Here is a 16,663-nt window from a genome sequence, read left to right on the forward strand (position 1 = left end):
GTGCTGGTGCTGAGATTTGAAGTACTCTTTTTTTGACTATTTTTTTACTTTATCTCAAGCTGTTGTGTAAACATGGAATGGTGTTAGAGCTCAGAAATGTTATAGATTTTGAAAAACTTAATGATACCACAGGCATTTCTGTTTTTATAGCATGTGAATGCTATGGGGTGTAATCTAATCTGCATATATAATCCATCATTTAACTCTATAGTATAGTAATAGGGATGGTACTATATCAGAAATTCGGGAGTCATTACCAATACCACTCAAATGATGTGTTTATTGATACAAATTTCAATTCCACAACAAAAAATAATTCAGTTAAATAAATGTAATTCAACATTACACTTTTATTTAAAAGGAACAAAACAGTATATTCATTATTAATATTTTTAATAGGTATTAAATATTAATGATTTTTATAAACCTTCCTTGACTGATTAGAATCATTAAAAAAATAATGGTTTAATTAATTACTGCTGTTCATTAAATCAAAAAGTTTTGATCATTATAAAATAAGTAGTAAAAATGCCAGGTGGGGACAGAGACCTAGACTTATTTACATATGTCAATCAAATGTATCATTAAAAAACATGAATTTAATGGGTGTTTTCTTTCCTCCAATTGTATCAAATTGAGAAACTGGGGGGGGGGGGGGGGGGGTGAGGAGTGAGGAGTGAAGAGAAATGTGTAGGCATGACCGGGAAAGCAGAGCAAGGTTTATAATACTAGTTAACAGGAATAATAGGTCAGGTTTGGTTGGAGAATTGAAATGTTGTATGGCTCAGCAGTGGAGTGATCTCATAATTAGTCACATATGACTGCTGTGTAAGGATATGTCTTAGATTTAGACTGATTTAGGACCAGTTGTAAAAAGTAATGTATGTACAGTATTTTCTGTACTTAGTAAAAGACAGAGAATAGGTTGAAAAACATTAGATTAGGTTGAGAATGAGTATCAAACCATACCAAAGATGTGTTACTTTATACAGTGTTAATGTATGTCTTTTGCCATATATCAATACATGTATCTTAGCAGTATATGTATGTATTTATTCATGTAGTGTAAAATAAAACATACATTTTAAACAGTTTTAAAAAGCTTGGCCTTTGCGCAGTACTTTATAGGAAACGTTATTTTTTTTAATCATCCACCAGTCTGCAGTGCATTTAGTAATGTCTCCATTGTACGTCATAATCACAGAGTGCATTATGGCACAATCCTACATTCTGACTACTGAAACAGAACAATAGTGGGGGTTTTTTGTCCAAGAATAATAGCCTATTCTGACTCATACAAAGGACGCACAATTTCATCCCCTTGCTTTATCCTTGGCACACAGCATATGTTCTAAATCGAAATGTTTTTTGGGTTTTTTTTGCCACACTTGTTTGTCTGTCTGTCTATGTGTGGGGATGTTCTTAGGTTTCTGCCGGTTTTAGGTTTTTTTATGTTCTCATAGCAATATGTAAGTTGAAAAATTGGGAAGCTGGAGTTTGTGGATCGATTGCGAGCATGAAGGAAAGCAATCAGTGTAAGAGCATTCATTGAAAAATTAAATTGTGAAAAGAGATAAATAGTGCATCTTGGACATAATGTGATACAGTCGCCTCCCTCATTAACTGTTCCTGCAGTCTCCTGCACAAGCACCTTTTTCTGGAGAACTTTTAATCTTGAAAACGAAAAAAGTTATTACGTGCCGAGCTTCATTCTTCTTGTGCTTCCACGAACGTGGCCGGGATCCCAGCCGAAACCAGCAGGTTATGTTAATGACGTAGCTGACTCTGAGTGAAGAAGCATGTTCTGGGATGTTTTTTTTTTTTTTTTAGCCGAGAGACAGATAGGAGTGATTTCAGCTGAGCCTCACCCTGGAGCTCAGACGTGTGAGTTCTAGCGATGCCAGAACTCAGTGCTTTTGATTGGCAACGCTCTGCTCCTGTCCCTCGAAGATGATGTCATGGCTTGGGGATTGATTGCCCCTCGCTGTGGAGTATTGCAGCTTCAGCTCTCCCAGCAGTTTTCCAATTCCAATTTGATTTGTGTGGCACGTTTTACAGGGTGTGCATCCTCCAGCCAGCTTTGAAAAGTTTTCAACCCCTAGCGATCAAATGGCAGCTCTATACCATAGACTTTAGCTGCACACTATGCTTTATGTTGTGTTCTAAAGCTTGAAGCCTTATGAATTGTTTAATACAGCACCCCCTACAATTATTGACGCCCCTCTTTAAGATATGTTCTTAGACTTCTAATAAATTAATTTTTTAATAATATAGGAGCAGATGTGTGTGTTTTGTTGGCGAAATGGGGCTGTAGTATTATACAGTTATATTACAGTATATACAGTTATGCAAAAAAAAGAAGAAAAATCCAACCTTTAATTCAAGTGCATTTAATCAGTGGGGGAAAAAATCCCACATTAAGACATAATTTTGCATGACATCATGTATACCACAGTTATTGGTACCTCTGATGTTAGGTACCAATAACTGTATATACTGTAATATAACTGTATAATACTACAGCCCCATTTCGCCAACAAAACACACACATCTGCTCCTATAACATTTCATAAGACGTAAGAATACAGAGACTCTTAGGCACTCTGCTTGATTTTGTGTCTAGTGAACCATTTTTGTGTAGATTTGGCCACATGTTTAGGGTCATTATCCTGCTGAAAGACCCACTGATGACCCATCTTAAGCTTTTGGGCAGAGGCCATTAGATTTTGATTTATAATGTCCTGGAGTTCATGATACCAAGCACCCTAACACGGTTACTGGGGTCTTTGGAAGAGAAACGGGCCCACAGCATTACTGATTCTCCCCCATACTTCACAGTGGGCATGAAGTGCTTTTCCGCATACTCATCTTTTGTGTTACACCAGACCCACTTAGAGTGTTTGTTGCCAAAAAGATCTTGGTCTCATCTGACCAAAGCACATGATCCCAGTTGAAGTCACAGTACTGTTTAGTGAACACCAGAAGTTTTACGTTTATGCTTGTAAGTGAGAAAAGGCTTTTTCCCTGCATGCCTCCCAAACTTCTTGTTGGCATATAGATAGCACCTGATGGTTGTTATGGAGACTTTGTGACCCCAAGATGCTACTGTTTGATGCAATTATGTAACAGTGAGCTTTGGAGAACTTTTTACTTCTCTTATTATCCTCCTCACTGTGCGTGGTGGTGAGATAAACTTGCGTCCCTGTCCAGGCTTCTTTGCCACTGTTCCAGTTGTTTTAATTTTCTTGCTGATTCCTGTAACTGTATATAGGGGCAGGTGTAGGCAATTGGCTGTTTTCCTGTAGCCATTACATGACTTATGAAGGTCGACACACACCTGCCTTACTTGAACGGTGTGTTCTGTTAGAAAGTGGATTAGAGTGATAGGTCTTTGTGTCAAGTCATATTTATACCCCAATATACCCCAATGAAAGGTTCCTAGATACTTTGATCAACTTAACTATAAACTACAGTAGAAATGACAGAAAGCTTCAGTTATAGTAATTTTCCAGGAATTGTTAGGGGTACCAATAATTGTGGAACAGGTGATTTTATGAATTTATTTTTGAAAGGTTACATTTGTCTACAGTTTCCAGTGTGAGATCATAAAAAATAAAAAATGCATTTATCTTAAGGCTTTCAACACATCTTAACCAGGGGTGCCAATAGTTGTACAGATCGCTGTAAATACAGCTAAATGTACAGCTTGCAACAGGAATAACTCCAGTGGAGAGCAGATATCAGCCCATTATCCTTTAGGTCAGTCCTGACCTAAAAGCTGTAATAATTAAGTAAACTATTTTCTTTTATTAAGTCATTTTCTTATTATGATTGATGACAACTTACTTGTTGCAGGCCTAAAGGCTAAAATACTCTCAACCACCTCTGACCCAAGGTAGCATCATTTGACTGTAAGTTGACACTTTGCTAATTGCAATTCATTTATCACGTTTACTATAAACGATTGACAGAGCACTTTCTAAATGCCATGACATTTGCAAAGTGCCTGCACTGTGCTCCACTGTGTCAGCAGTTGTTTCGGCATAATATACTCTAAATGTGTCCTAGAGAGTGAGCGCTGTTTAGCTATGGTCAAGGCTAGCAACTTTTACCAGAATGCTATTTTCGTTAGCTTTACCATAAAAGAAGGCAGCTAGTAGTTAGAATACCAATACATACATAGAATACCAATATGACACGACATGGCATGACATACTGCAGAGTTCTGTCTGGACCAAATATCAAGTCATTTTCTCCATCTTGACCTATGCACACTCTGAGCCTGAGCTCAAGAAGGACTGAGATTCAATATGCCAACACCTGAAGAAAATCAAATTGGTTTAATGTTTCTTTTTCACTGCAAGGCCTCATTACACCCGCTTATCACCTCCACTGCCTGGGCAGAGTTTATCTATGCCTTAGACTCTGTAAATACTATATATACCACCTCTATGTGAGCGCTTCCTTTTGCTGTTGAGATCCCTTCCTCTAATTCTGTGTGGCTGATGACGGCATACGGCGGAGGGGCTAGAGCGCATGCAGATTTGGAAGCACGAGTGAAGGGGGGGGGGTGTTGGGAGCTCTGGGGATTTAGTGGTGCGCTTTAGCATTCATGGCACTCCCGCCACACGCTGATTCATGTGGTGCCTGAGCCTGCTTGCCCTCAGCCCAGGGAGCTGAGGAACGTCAGGGCCGCCTTGTGATTGTGTTGCTGTACTCCTCGTCCAGTGCCTTACATACTAATGACCACATAGCAAGGCTGTCACCTGTAGCGTGATAGATCTAATAATAGCCACTGCTGATTATTTCTATAATTGGTTAATGCTAGTTGATTAATCAAACCATAATGCCATTTCCTATTTGTTTGCACCCATTATAGCTCTGCTATTGTAAAAGGAAAACTTTCTTTTTTTTTTATTCTACAGTGCAGTAAAACAGTATTACATCCTGCGTTTCCTGCTAAAAATACACCACTTTCGGTCATGAAGTATCATGTTTGTAATAAAGATGTTTAAATAGATGTGAGTGTAAAGAACTTTGTAATGGTCAAAAGAAACTTCACCCCATGTAAATGTTCTTTACCAGTTTAACAGTTCTTCACACTCACTCATTTCTGTTACAAACATGGTTCTTTTTGGAACCAAAATTCACCAAAAAAAAACACAGTACTGCATAAAACTGTTCTTCTGTTGAGGTGTGCTGATATAATCCTAATAAAATATAGATATCAAAATCCAGCAATCACAATCACTTTGTCTGCTAGGAGACATATAAGCGTCCCATATGACAAAAGAAAACATTAGAATACTTACATAGCTCTAATCATTGCCAAGAAAAAAAAAAATCGTACTGAACTGGACATCAAGAAATACCGTCAGCATCACTCCCTGGGAAAATCTGTTAATGGATTGTAACTGAGAATATCTGAATATAACTAAGAATATTAACTTAGTTTGGACACCTAGCATTAGAATAATACAGTAATAAGTACCAGAATCACTAAGAAATAATGCCTCAAAGCATTCCACAAACTATAAACCTCCTACCCTACAATGACATTTCCAATAATAATAGTCAATGGCATTAAATGTCTAATTTTAATAAACTTTCCTAGACTAATTAGAATCAGTAATACATTAATGGTTTAATGAATTACTGTTGTTCATAAAAAAAGCTGGTCATTATAAAATAAGTTTTAATGAAAATGCCAAGATGGGACATAGACTTATTTACATATGAAAAGTATCAAAAAGTCAATCAAAAGTATTATATCATATAAAACAAGGCGAATTATCAAATTAAGAAACAGGGGGAAAAGTGAAGAAATGTGGAGACAACCGGTAAAGCAGAGCAAGGTTGATAATACTAGGTACCAGGAATAATACCAGGAATAATAGGTCAGGTTGGTTATTTTATGGCATTGCTCAAAGGACCATTTGAAGCACCTTTAATTTCTCAGGAATATATCATATAGCCATTTTAGAGCAATACAGACTGCTTTGCCTTATGGTAAACACTCTTATTAAATACAAAAATTAGCATGATTTGACCCACTGTTTTTCATAAGACTAATTGCTAAGTGCTGTTCATTAATTTGGTGTACCATAAAGGACTGCAAATGCCATTTTATTTATAAAGTGTTCTTTCATAGTAGCAGTACTGTGTACCAATAGTTTTTTTTTTCTGGAGGCATAAAATCCTCTAAACATGTCCTATAGAGTGAGAGTTAGTTTTGTCTAGGCATGTCCCGATAATTACATTATCGACTTTTTATAAAGTATATGGACATGACTTCAGTATTTTCTGCTGACCTTGATATTGCCCATTGTGTTTACCTACCTAGTTTGTTTACATGAGATTAAATGTCACCAATATTTTAATAAGCTATTCTCTGATCTCTTCTCACTTTGACAGGCTATATGAATTGCCAAAAAATACACCTTACATAATATTACTGATTGAAAGTACATTGCTCTTTAAAAGGGTGTAATTGAGTTATGTGATTATATCACTATATCAGTATATAGCATCAATATATCTTTAAAAATAGTTGACAGGCCTCATGACAGGCCTAGCTTCAACTCAGCGTTGCGAAACCTACCATCTTTATCTGTCTGAAGCTGTCTGAAGGAGTCTCGTCAGGTGCACAGCGGTTATTCAACAGTTGTAGCTTCGTAGGCCAGCATCGTGTGGTCTTAGATTAGCATTGGCATTGTTGTTTTTTTCTGTTTTTTCAAAAGAATCGTGGATTGCTTGTTGCGTTGTGCACAAGGACATCATCATAACAGTGTGGCAACAGTTGCTTTTAACAATGCTCCTTGTCAATGCTCCAAGTCCTGCAGAGGTGTGCTGTCATGGCACAAAGAAACGCTAAGGGAGTCGCTAATTTCTACCTTGTCTGCCACTGCTGTGCTGACCTCACGCTTTTTGTCTGATTCTTCTTGCTCAGTCGGTTCTTCTTCATGGGAACGTTCCATGGAAACCGCTTTGAAGCTGGAGAATCTTTGATGTTCTGCACACCACGGCTGTTCCTACTTTCTTTAGCCAGATCCGCCTCCTGATGATGTGCTATACTTGACTTTCTCTGCAACGTGTGTTAATTCACATAAGCCATTGTGCTGCATGTGTATGTTGACAGGCTGAGCGTGCTCTGCCTCTGGCTTCATTCTGGCCCCTCTGTGATCCTCAGATTAGCCTAGCTGACAGCCTAGCAAAACAGAAGGGGGTCCCATCTACTTAACACACCGAACCTCACACATTCCTTTAACTTTAAGTAGCCAGATTGCACTTTAGCTAATGAGGAAAAGTGCTCTCCGGATTATAGGTTTGTCTTGCAAATGCTTTTTTTATTTTGTGGGCTTGACCATATTTACAGGCAGTGTACTTTTTGATTTATTGATGAACGTATTGCTAAAGTGTCGGCTTTAGGACTAAGCATATTATTATATATCATTTTTAGAATTATCATATAACAAATGACTGCTGCATGCAATAAACCTGCAAAAGGGAGCTTTGTCTACACCGGTGATGAAGTGTATTGTACAGTGATATTAATTATCAAAATATTGGTGCACATATTTTAATTTTTTTAATCAAAACTGTTTTTATTTGTTTATTTGTATTTTGTTTTTCAAGAAAAAAGTGCACACTCATACCTAATGAATGCAGACTATAAACTGAACATATTTTTATTCTTATAATAATCAAAGTGTAGGGTTCCCAGTTGGTTTCCATATATATTTTTCCATATATCTGTAGTATGGTTTTGGTTATGATCTCACATTGACTATAGTTCTAAAGAAAGGAACAGTGTTGATATAAAAGCATTAGCAGTGACATTATTACCCCTTTTCCTTAATGAAATGTCTCTTAATGAAATGTCTGTGACATGCTTTGGTCAAAATACCTCCACAGTTTCACCCTGTCTAACTAGCACTGTTTAGAAAGGCTAGTTTGAGTGCCCGTTCCTCCACCCACACCTGCCACCTACTCCTGCAACATGGAGTAAATGCAAATACATTTCTTACCCAGTGAGAGCTTTATATTATTGGCAGGTTTTGCTGATGTTTTTACACATCCTACAGCTTTACAAATGAGCAAGGAAATTAGTACTGACTATACTAGTGGCAAAGCTTCAACAGAGTGGTTTAAAAGGTTGCTATGTGGTAATCTTTCCAGTTTAAAAGTCTGCATGTACAGTTCAGTAGGCGGCACACTGCAGGTGAAATAGATTAGTGACTGCATTGCTGCAGCTATACAACACCCAGTTTGCTCTGAGGCCAGGTCTCTGCTCATTTTAGCACTGAAATACACACTAACATTGGTTTATTACAAAAGTCGTTGTTGGCCACAGCCACGCTGTACACAAACAGAGTTTCACTGCTCATTCTCACATCTCTCTCTGGTGGCTCTTGGCCCCCTTTTTTTCCAATATAGTTTTGAGACTCCATAAGCAAATGAACCAAGTAAGTAAATGCTGAAAATACATAACCTGAAGCTAAAGTGCCATAACACACTCTGAAATGACATTCACACTACAGTACAAACCTACACACTGCAAAGTGTGCCTGTTTGCCACATAACTAATGGACATAAAAGCACAAAACACTATGGAGATAGCTTCACAAATTCTCATTCTATTGTGTGTTGGTAAGATAAGAGACAACAAGCTGATAGTGTTATCATAATTACATCTAATAGATTAGACGTTAGCATTAGCTAGTGCTAAATGGTAAACACACAGCTAGCATAATTATATTTGAAACTTACTTACATTTTCCTCATCTGTAGTTTTGACACTGAATCCTCTTTTAGGAAAGGTTTTGTTGCCAGTCCTGTATTGTAATGACCCATGCTGGAAAAGCAGTCAGAAACAAACACACACACACAGGCTGTAGCTTGGACATTGCCAAAAAAAGAAAAGAAAAAAGAAACCATTCTTGTTGTGCTTAGTTCTAAGCTTCACTTCCACATGATGCTAGTCTGCCTAGCACTGGCAGTACATTTTGTCGGTAAAGGTACTCAGATTAGACCCTACTATGACATTGAAAAGGGAGTAAAATTTGAATGTCGTGTTGAATCAGTTATTATAGACTGATCAGGACAATAATAATAATACTGGATTGTCTTATTTTACAGGGTGGTAGGCATCCCAAATACCTAAATGTATGTTCACAAGTACTAAAACATTTTCAGAATATGTCCCCTTTAATATAATAGGTCGGGAAGCAATATTAAGATGAAGTGTGGCACTATAACTTTAATTACTGTTTAGAAAACCACTACTAAACAGTTCAGTAAGGTATACATCACATTAGGGTTGGGCGGTATGTCAGTAATTTGTATACTCTCTAAATAAAGACAAATTTATTTAAATCTATTACAAATTTACATCAGATTTCTGTTCTGTGTCTGTACTGTATCTAGTACATGGCCATTCACTCATTCTCTGTGGTAGCTGAGTTGAATGTGCCTCTTTGTCAATAATCTTTGCCAGAAATGGAAACACATCCAAAAGTTCTTCATGTCTGTAAATGTGTGTGTTGCAACATTAGTCAACTTAGGTGCCAGATCATATAGGTCACTATTGTCTAAACTTTGAGTTCCATTTTGGCCAGCCAAAATTAAGTGTTTTCTTGGATGGACAGACTACTATCCTTCTAACTGAGTTAATGCTAACCAGCTTCTCCATCTTGATTTGAAGCAGTTTTACATTTGCAGATGTCAGGCTGACTGTGTAAGACTTATTGAATGATTGATTTAAAGTTGTTCCTTTGGAACATGCTTTCCGTATTTCTGTTTGAAACAATGCAGGATTAGATACCATGGAACCATGGTAACATACTAACATACATGGTAACAACTAAGACAGACTGACTTCCGCTTTTATCCCATCATGCAGTGAACACAAACATACACACCAGTGAAACACACACAGTAGACAGTGAGCACACATGCCCGGAGCGGTGGGCAGCCATTGCTCTGGTGACCGGGGAGCAGAGAGTGTGAAGGGCAGCTTGCAGAGCCCTGTCATCAATAGCCCGAAACTCTGAGCCACTGCCACTTTATGTGCTACTTGCAATACTTACAGTACTCTCCACCCCTGTAATACTGTGTACTGCGGTAATATTTAGAGACGGTATGACAGTATGAAAAATGCTAACACATTAATTTATTAACAGTTTACTATTAGCTTATATGTTACAATGACCTTACATGTAATTGAGTAAATAATGTATGTATTGTAAGTGAAACAAATACGACCTACAAATACCCTTCTCCTCTTTACCCAGTTGCCTCTCTCCAAGCCATTTCCCTTCACTCTTTCCCTTTTATCTAAAATAAGAGATTGCCACTGACCAATCTAAAGTGGTTGCATGATAGAAGAGACCACAACAGGCCCCCTGGCCATTTGAGGTCAGGACAGAACAGCTCCCCAGAGCAGAGAAAGCAGTGCAAGAATTTAAAGAACTAACTGTAATTAATAATAGAATTACTGTGATGCAATTGGATGTACAATAAAATGACAGTATCTAAAGTAATGGCTCTATACCGCTAAGGATTTAGCACACAGTCATGTTTTATTATGTGCTGTGTGAGCTCAGGTGCTTCTGTTAGCATACTGACAAATCACAAGCACCCAGGCTCTTTCAGCATGCTGTACTAAGATATACTGTTTTATCAGTAGCCTGCAGCTGTCATCAGCTTTTCTTTTTTCAGGAACTGCTAGACATGTATGCATCTACTAAAACATATGCGTCAGAAAATACTTAACAAATACTTAACTCAGTTAATTAACTACTCTGCATCATGTCCTTAGTTTCATATTCAGACTTTTCATCTTTACATTTTTTTGCTCCCTCCCACAGATGATCGCCTCAGACGGGATTCAGGAGAGCTCTCCAGTGACCGTTAATATCACAGTGATCGATGCCAACGACAACACACCCACCTTCCCCAATGTCTCCTACAGCGTCAACGTTTACACAGACATGCAGCCCGGGGAAACAGTATTACGGGTAATCGATAAGCCACTCACTGTTTTAGCAAACAGTCCACTCTCGCAGAGTAATAGAATTAGCAGCCTCGTTTATGAAGGGCTTATAGCTGGAATAATTGCAGGGTCTCTCCGTTCAGCCTTGTCCTCAGCTGGGTTTTCTCTCAGCGTGTGTGGTGAGCCTTCGACCTAACTAGCCCTCAGCCTAATAACCTGCTTACCAGTCTGAGCACTAGCTGAGCAAGTTGACCTCACATGCTGAAGCGAATGATTGACGCAAAAGCCTGCTGTCATTGGCGTCAAGTCAGAAGAAGTTCATTAGTATTTGTACTTTTTGGTGTCTTAAAAGTCTGTTAAAGCCCCATAAAGTAGCATGAATGCAGCTTTGTACACCTTTGGCATTATTTTCTTTCATTTTCATGCAAGCATTTAAACTTTATGATTTTGGCAAACATACATACAGACCAAGCTTGAATAGTGCTGTGTACCTAAGGTAATGGTCAAGTTTACCTCCAAATGTACAAGTATTGTACAAGTAGTCAAATTAAGTAATAATTCACTTTATTTTCAGATGCAGTCAAACAGCTAAGACATGTTTGATATCTAAAATGTGTTTCTTTCATTTATAACTAAAGATGCTAATGCAGCTAACAGCTAACGCTGGATTGCATTTACAGAGATGAGACTGTCGCCACTCTTATCTCTGTAAATGCATGCTCACAGTCTTGATTTATTTGCTTCAGAAGTCTGTTGAACAGCAACATGAATGTTTAAACCAGACTTTGAGTGCTACGTTGTACTGTGCTGATGTAAAAGTGATTTTAATTACTCCACCATTCAGCTTTGCATTTGTTTTTTTGCATTCATAGACTAAAGTAAGGCATACTTTGTCCAAACAAGATCAGTATAAACCATTTTAGGGGTGTATTTATAGCGAGGGGTGACAGGTCCAGTGTTTGTTAGCAATGTTAGACTAGCATCTCCTGTTGCACACTAAAGAAGCACGGCCATGGCCGGTGATCAGTCATCTAACTGTTCCTTTAAACTTTCAGGAGTTTCACATTAAGTATCAACTGGTTACACTAAAATAGTCTGAAGCTATACTTATGTAGCTGACTGATGGTATAATTACTCCAAAGCGTAGTGACTCTAATATCTTGAGATGTTAATTTGTCAATGTGTTAATGTGTGAAATATTACTATTATCTGGAGTTCTTGCGCAACTAATGTAATCACACCAGGAAAAATTGTAATATCACCCCACTCTACTTAATCTGCAACAACATGTCAGGCAAGAAAAAAAGTGTCTGAGCTGAAGGTCATTTGGCCGGTTGGGGTAAGTCTTGCCAAAAATAAAGGTGACGATTTGCTTTTTAGCTGACAGCGGTGGATGCTGATGAGGGTCCCAACGGGTTGATAAGCTACAGGATCCTGGCGGGGGCTCAGGGACACTTCACCATCAATAACCGCACTGGACTGATCACTGTGGTGCCAGGCGTAAACCTCACTGTGGGGCGGTCCTACGCCCTCACTGTCCGAGCAGCAGACAACGCCCCTTCATCACAGAGGAGGTAAATTAGTAGGGCTTATAAGACTTATTTAAATATCTGAACTCATGTTCAGTATAAATGTATCTTCCCTGAAAAGGTAGTTTAATTAATAGGTAGTTAACACTAAGCTAAGTCAAGCCAAAGTGTTTTATGTACCATTGCTAAATGTATCTTGTATATATCGGCAGCACATATCGCAGTACAAAATACTCCATACAGTGCATATTCATGACACAGCAGTATATACACACAAGAATAAACACACTCTACAATAAGTAGGTAGGTGTTAAAGCAGAACATGAGTAGAATGAATTGGTGCATGCATTTGTCAACAGTAAATTGTGCAGAAGGATTTGGGTATAAAGTGTCCCAGAGCAGCATTTAAAGAATTTAAATAATTACAGTGCAGGTGTGCAGTGGTGGTTGAGAGGTGTGTGATTAGCCTATGTAAACTGTGCAAGCATTTAAGTAATTTAAAATAATGCACATTTCTATGATGGTTAAGTGGTGTAAGTCTGTCTATGGTGGATGCTGGAAAAGCTCTAGATTAGTCCAGGTGGAGGGGGGGGGCGTTGGGTACTATAGTTTAAGAGTTTGAGTACTGTAGTTTAAGAGTTCGAGTACTATAGTTTAAGAGTTCGAGTACTATAGTTTAAGAGTTATAGTACTATAGTTTAAGAATTAGATTACTATAGTTTAGGAGTTAGAGTACTATAGTTTAGGAGTTAGAGCACTGTAGTTTAGGAGTGTTTAAGATTTAAAAAGTTAGAGTACTGTAGTTTAAGCTGTTTAGAGTACTGTAGTTTAAGAGTTGTTTAAGAGTTCGAGTACTATAGTTTAAAAGTTATAGTACTTTAGTTTAGGAGTGTTGTTTAAGATTTAAAGAGTTGGAAAGCTATAGTTTAAGAGTTAGAGTACTGTAGTTTAAGAGTGTTGTTTAAGAGTTAGAGTTTTATAGTTTAAGAGTTAGAGTACTGTAGTTTAAGAATACTGTTTCAGAGGTTTAGAATACTGTAAGAGTACTGTTTATGTGGTTTAGAGTACTGTTTATAAGATTTAGAGTACTGTTTAAGATGTTAATAATACTGTAAGAGTTTGAGTTGTTTGTATTCTGTTTGACAGAATACAAAACATAATTTACACAGGTGCTAACAAGAACTTATTGACACAGAATCTAAATTAAATATAAACTATTTGCATAACATACTATGTGAATACATTTGTACATTTAAAAATTCTATTAGTGTTATGGTGTAAAATAGTTTACTGTACTGTAGATAAATTTACTTCCTTCAAATATAGGCATTTGATTTCACATTAAACCTCTATGAAAGACTGTGCTGACATCTTAACCATTTAATTCAGAGATGGAATCCTGTTCAGGCCAGCATATATGCTGTAAAGGAGATGCTAGTGATTCTCCAGCCCCACTCTCCCTCTGTAAATCAATACAGCACTGCAGGGTGACAGATTTTGTTCTGAATGGCGTGGTGATATTGTCCCTCGCACTTGTCCATATGGCACTCAGACGGGCCGGAAATGAGAGGATTCTCCCTCTAATTGCGGCTACCTCCTCTCCTGTCCTGTCCACTTTGGCCTGCCTGCTGCCCTCTGATATTCTGTCAGGCTGCGGGATCAATAGTGCACCAGCGCAGAAACGGAACCCGCACAAGCACCACTCAGGAAATGCAATGTTTCACGCCGCTGCAGTGAGTCAAAGTTTAGTTTCGAACTGTTTATAAGTTACAAGCTCTGAACTAACTCTTTATAAGTTGCAAGCTTCACAAGCTCAGTTGATAAAATTGACTGTGGCTATGATCGCATTTCCAATGGATAGGAATCATAGAGGATTAAATGGGATATTGTAGATCATCTGAGTTAGAGACTGTGGAGAAAATTCAGAAAAAGTTTTAGATGAGAGAGAAAGGCAGCAGGTGTGTAATTATTTGAGTCGGCCAGATGGTGCTTAACTGGACAGACTGAGCATGATCCATTTTTTTGTCAGTGTATTACTTTATGAGCAAGTTCATCTTAATAAGCTCTGGTAGACCCAATATTGGAACATGCTCCGGTCTAACAAAGTCACACTCTCAGGCTGCAGATTATACACTGGCGGCCAGATGTGCTAAGCCTTTTGCACCAGGTTTAATGTGAAGTATGATGTTTTCTGCCTGAAAAAGCATGCATTTAATACAAAACTGCCATATAAGTCTAACTTCACCAGTTTATTTGGTATATATCGCTTTCCACTTTTTGGCATAATGTGAATCTGTTGCTCTTTACATTGTCAAAATCTCATGATAAAAATGACTTGACAATGACAATATACTAAAGTTTTAACAAGCAGTTTACATGTTTTTTTTTATCTGCCCCTTAAAACCAGACAACATCTCAATGTTTTAAACAGTGGCAGCAGATATAGAAGCATAGAAGCCCAGATCTATGTACACCTTACTTAATGTGCTACAGAAAGAATTAGAAAGAACATTATTAACAGTTGCAGTGCGGTCACACACTGCAGCCACATCAAGGCATGTTTTGTGAAGAACCTGCTCATGTACTTAAACCACTTTTTTGCACTTCATGTTTTTTTGATTGTCTCAAGCTAGTGTCCAAAAAAGGTGTGTTGGTGTGTGTTTAATAATATATGTTGCATTTGGTAAACAAAAATAACCCATTATATATCTTATGCTCTACAGCGTGAATGATGCAATACAGTACTCTAGATGAGTTTGGAAATCTATGGTTCATCTGTTTTTAATGTGTTGATGCTTTTTCAGGAGCTCTATCACCACTGTCTACATTGAAGTTCTCCCGCCCAACAACCAGAGCCCACCACGCTTCCCCCAACTTCTCTACAGCCTGGAGATCAGTGAGGCCATGAGGACTGGAGCCACAATCCTTAATCTGCAGGTCAGATATGTTTCCCAGGTCCAGCTCTCATGAGAATTTAATGAGAACAAATGCTACCAGTTTCCCACTTAGTCTAAATGTAGTAATTTACGGGTATTTCGGTGAGTTGCACAAAACAGGACAATATGTTTTTCGAAAGTAATGGAAGTGTTTTAGCATATTTGTCATACAGTGTTGTTAACACTCTTAAGCAGGTCTGTTATGTGGTTTAAGGCACATATTCACCTCACAAAATTCACCTCATAGCTCCAGTGCCAAAGAAAGAAACAATTAACCAAACCGGTCTTGACCGATTACTTATCTTTGGGTTGGTAAAATTGTGTAAATCAGATTTGCCTAACTGTTCGTTTACTCAACATACACACTTGTCAGGTCCTTACTAATGCATTCTGAGATAGGCCTTCAGTAGCTTTTTCATTCAGAAACAGATGTACTGGCTGGTACACTACAGGTTTATTCATATGGTCTGTCCCATACCTTTGTAGATGATTTCAGATTAAACTACATGCATATCCTTACCACACACTTCATGCTGTACTGGAGCAGTAGTCAGTGTGAGTGTACATGCATCTTGGGAGTGCCTGATTATCAGCAGTTTTTGGTCAAACGCTGCTATGCCATGAGCATTCATCTTCCCCCAAACCTCCCAGCAGTTTGCTCTGAATGATGATTCTGCCCTATGGCTCCCTAGCTCACACTGAAAAACCCTTTTTACTACACTGAAAGCTAACAGGATAGCATTAGTGCATGTGCAGTACTGTTAGTGGGCTTCTGTCTGTTAGGAAAGTTCATTACAACATGGGCAAATGTGTGAAAATATATAAAAAGCACAAAATCGAATTAAATAAAAAATCAATATATTCAAATGAACATATAGTTCGTTATGTAACTAATGAAATGATGTAGTTAATTATACATGTATGTAAATACATTTCAGTTATATAACTTTGTTATACACTGTATAATTTAAATCTAACAAGTAACAAACTACACTTCAGTAGTAATAAAGATTTCGGAGGGTTAATGGGGGATTTGTAATATGTGATTGTATAAAGTATCATTAACTTACCTTAGAAATGAAGAAGCCAAACTATCTGCTTACCAAATTAGACAGTGCCTACTTTGTGAGTGAAACCAAACCAAAACCTTAAATACTAAAATACTAAGTTTGAGCTTCATTTGGGAACCTATTATAGCCTTTTCT

The 16,663-nt window shown here is 37.8% G+C and overlaps 1 protein-coding gene across 2 annotated transcripts in view; it reads left to right on the forward strand.

Moving 5' to 3' along the window:
• pcdh15b (protocadherin-related 15b) overlaps positions 1–16,663 on the forward strand; it is a 218,693-nt gene that overhangs the window by 92,065 nt on the left and 109,965 nt on the right. For both annotated transcript variants that reach the window (XM_072666593.1, XM_072666592.1), the window contains 3 exons: positions 10,869–11,018; positions 12,374–12,567; positions 15,327–15,459. In XM_072666593.1, coding sequence (XP_072522694.1) covers positions 10,869–11,018; positions 12,374–12,567; positions 15,327–15,459 — 477 coding nt within the window. The remainder of the gene's footprint in view (positions 1–10,868; positions 11,019–12,373; positions 12,568–15,326; positions 15,460–16,663) is intronic.

The sequence above is a fragment of the Salminus brasiliensis genome, chromosome 22 (genome assembly GCF_030463535.1).
Source record: "Salminus brasiliensis chromosome 22, fSalBra1.hap2, whole genome shotgun sequence".
NCBI classification, from domain to species: Eukaryota; Metazoa; Chordata; class Actinopteri; order Characiformes; family Bryconidae; genus Salminus; species Salminus brasiliensis.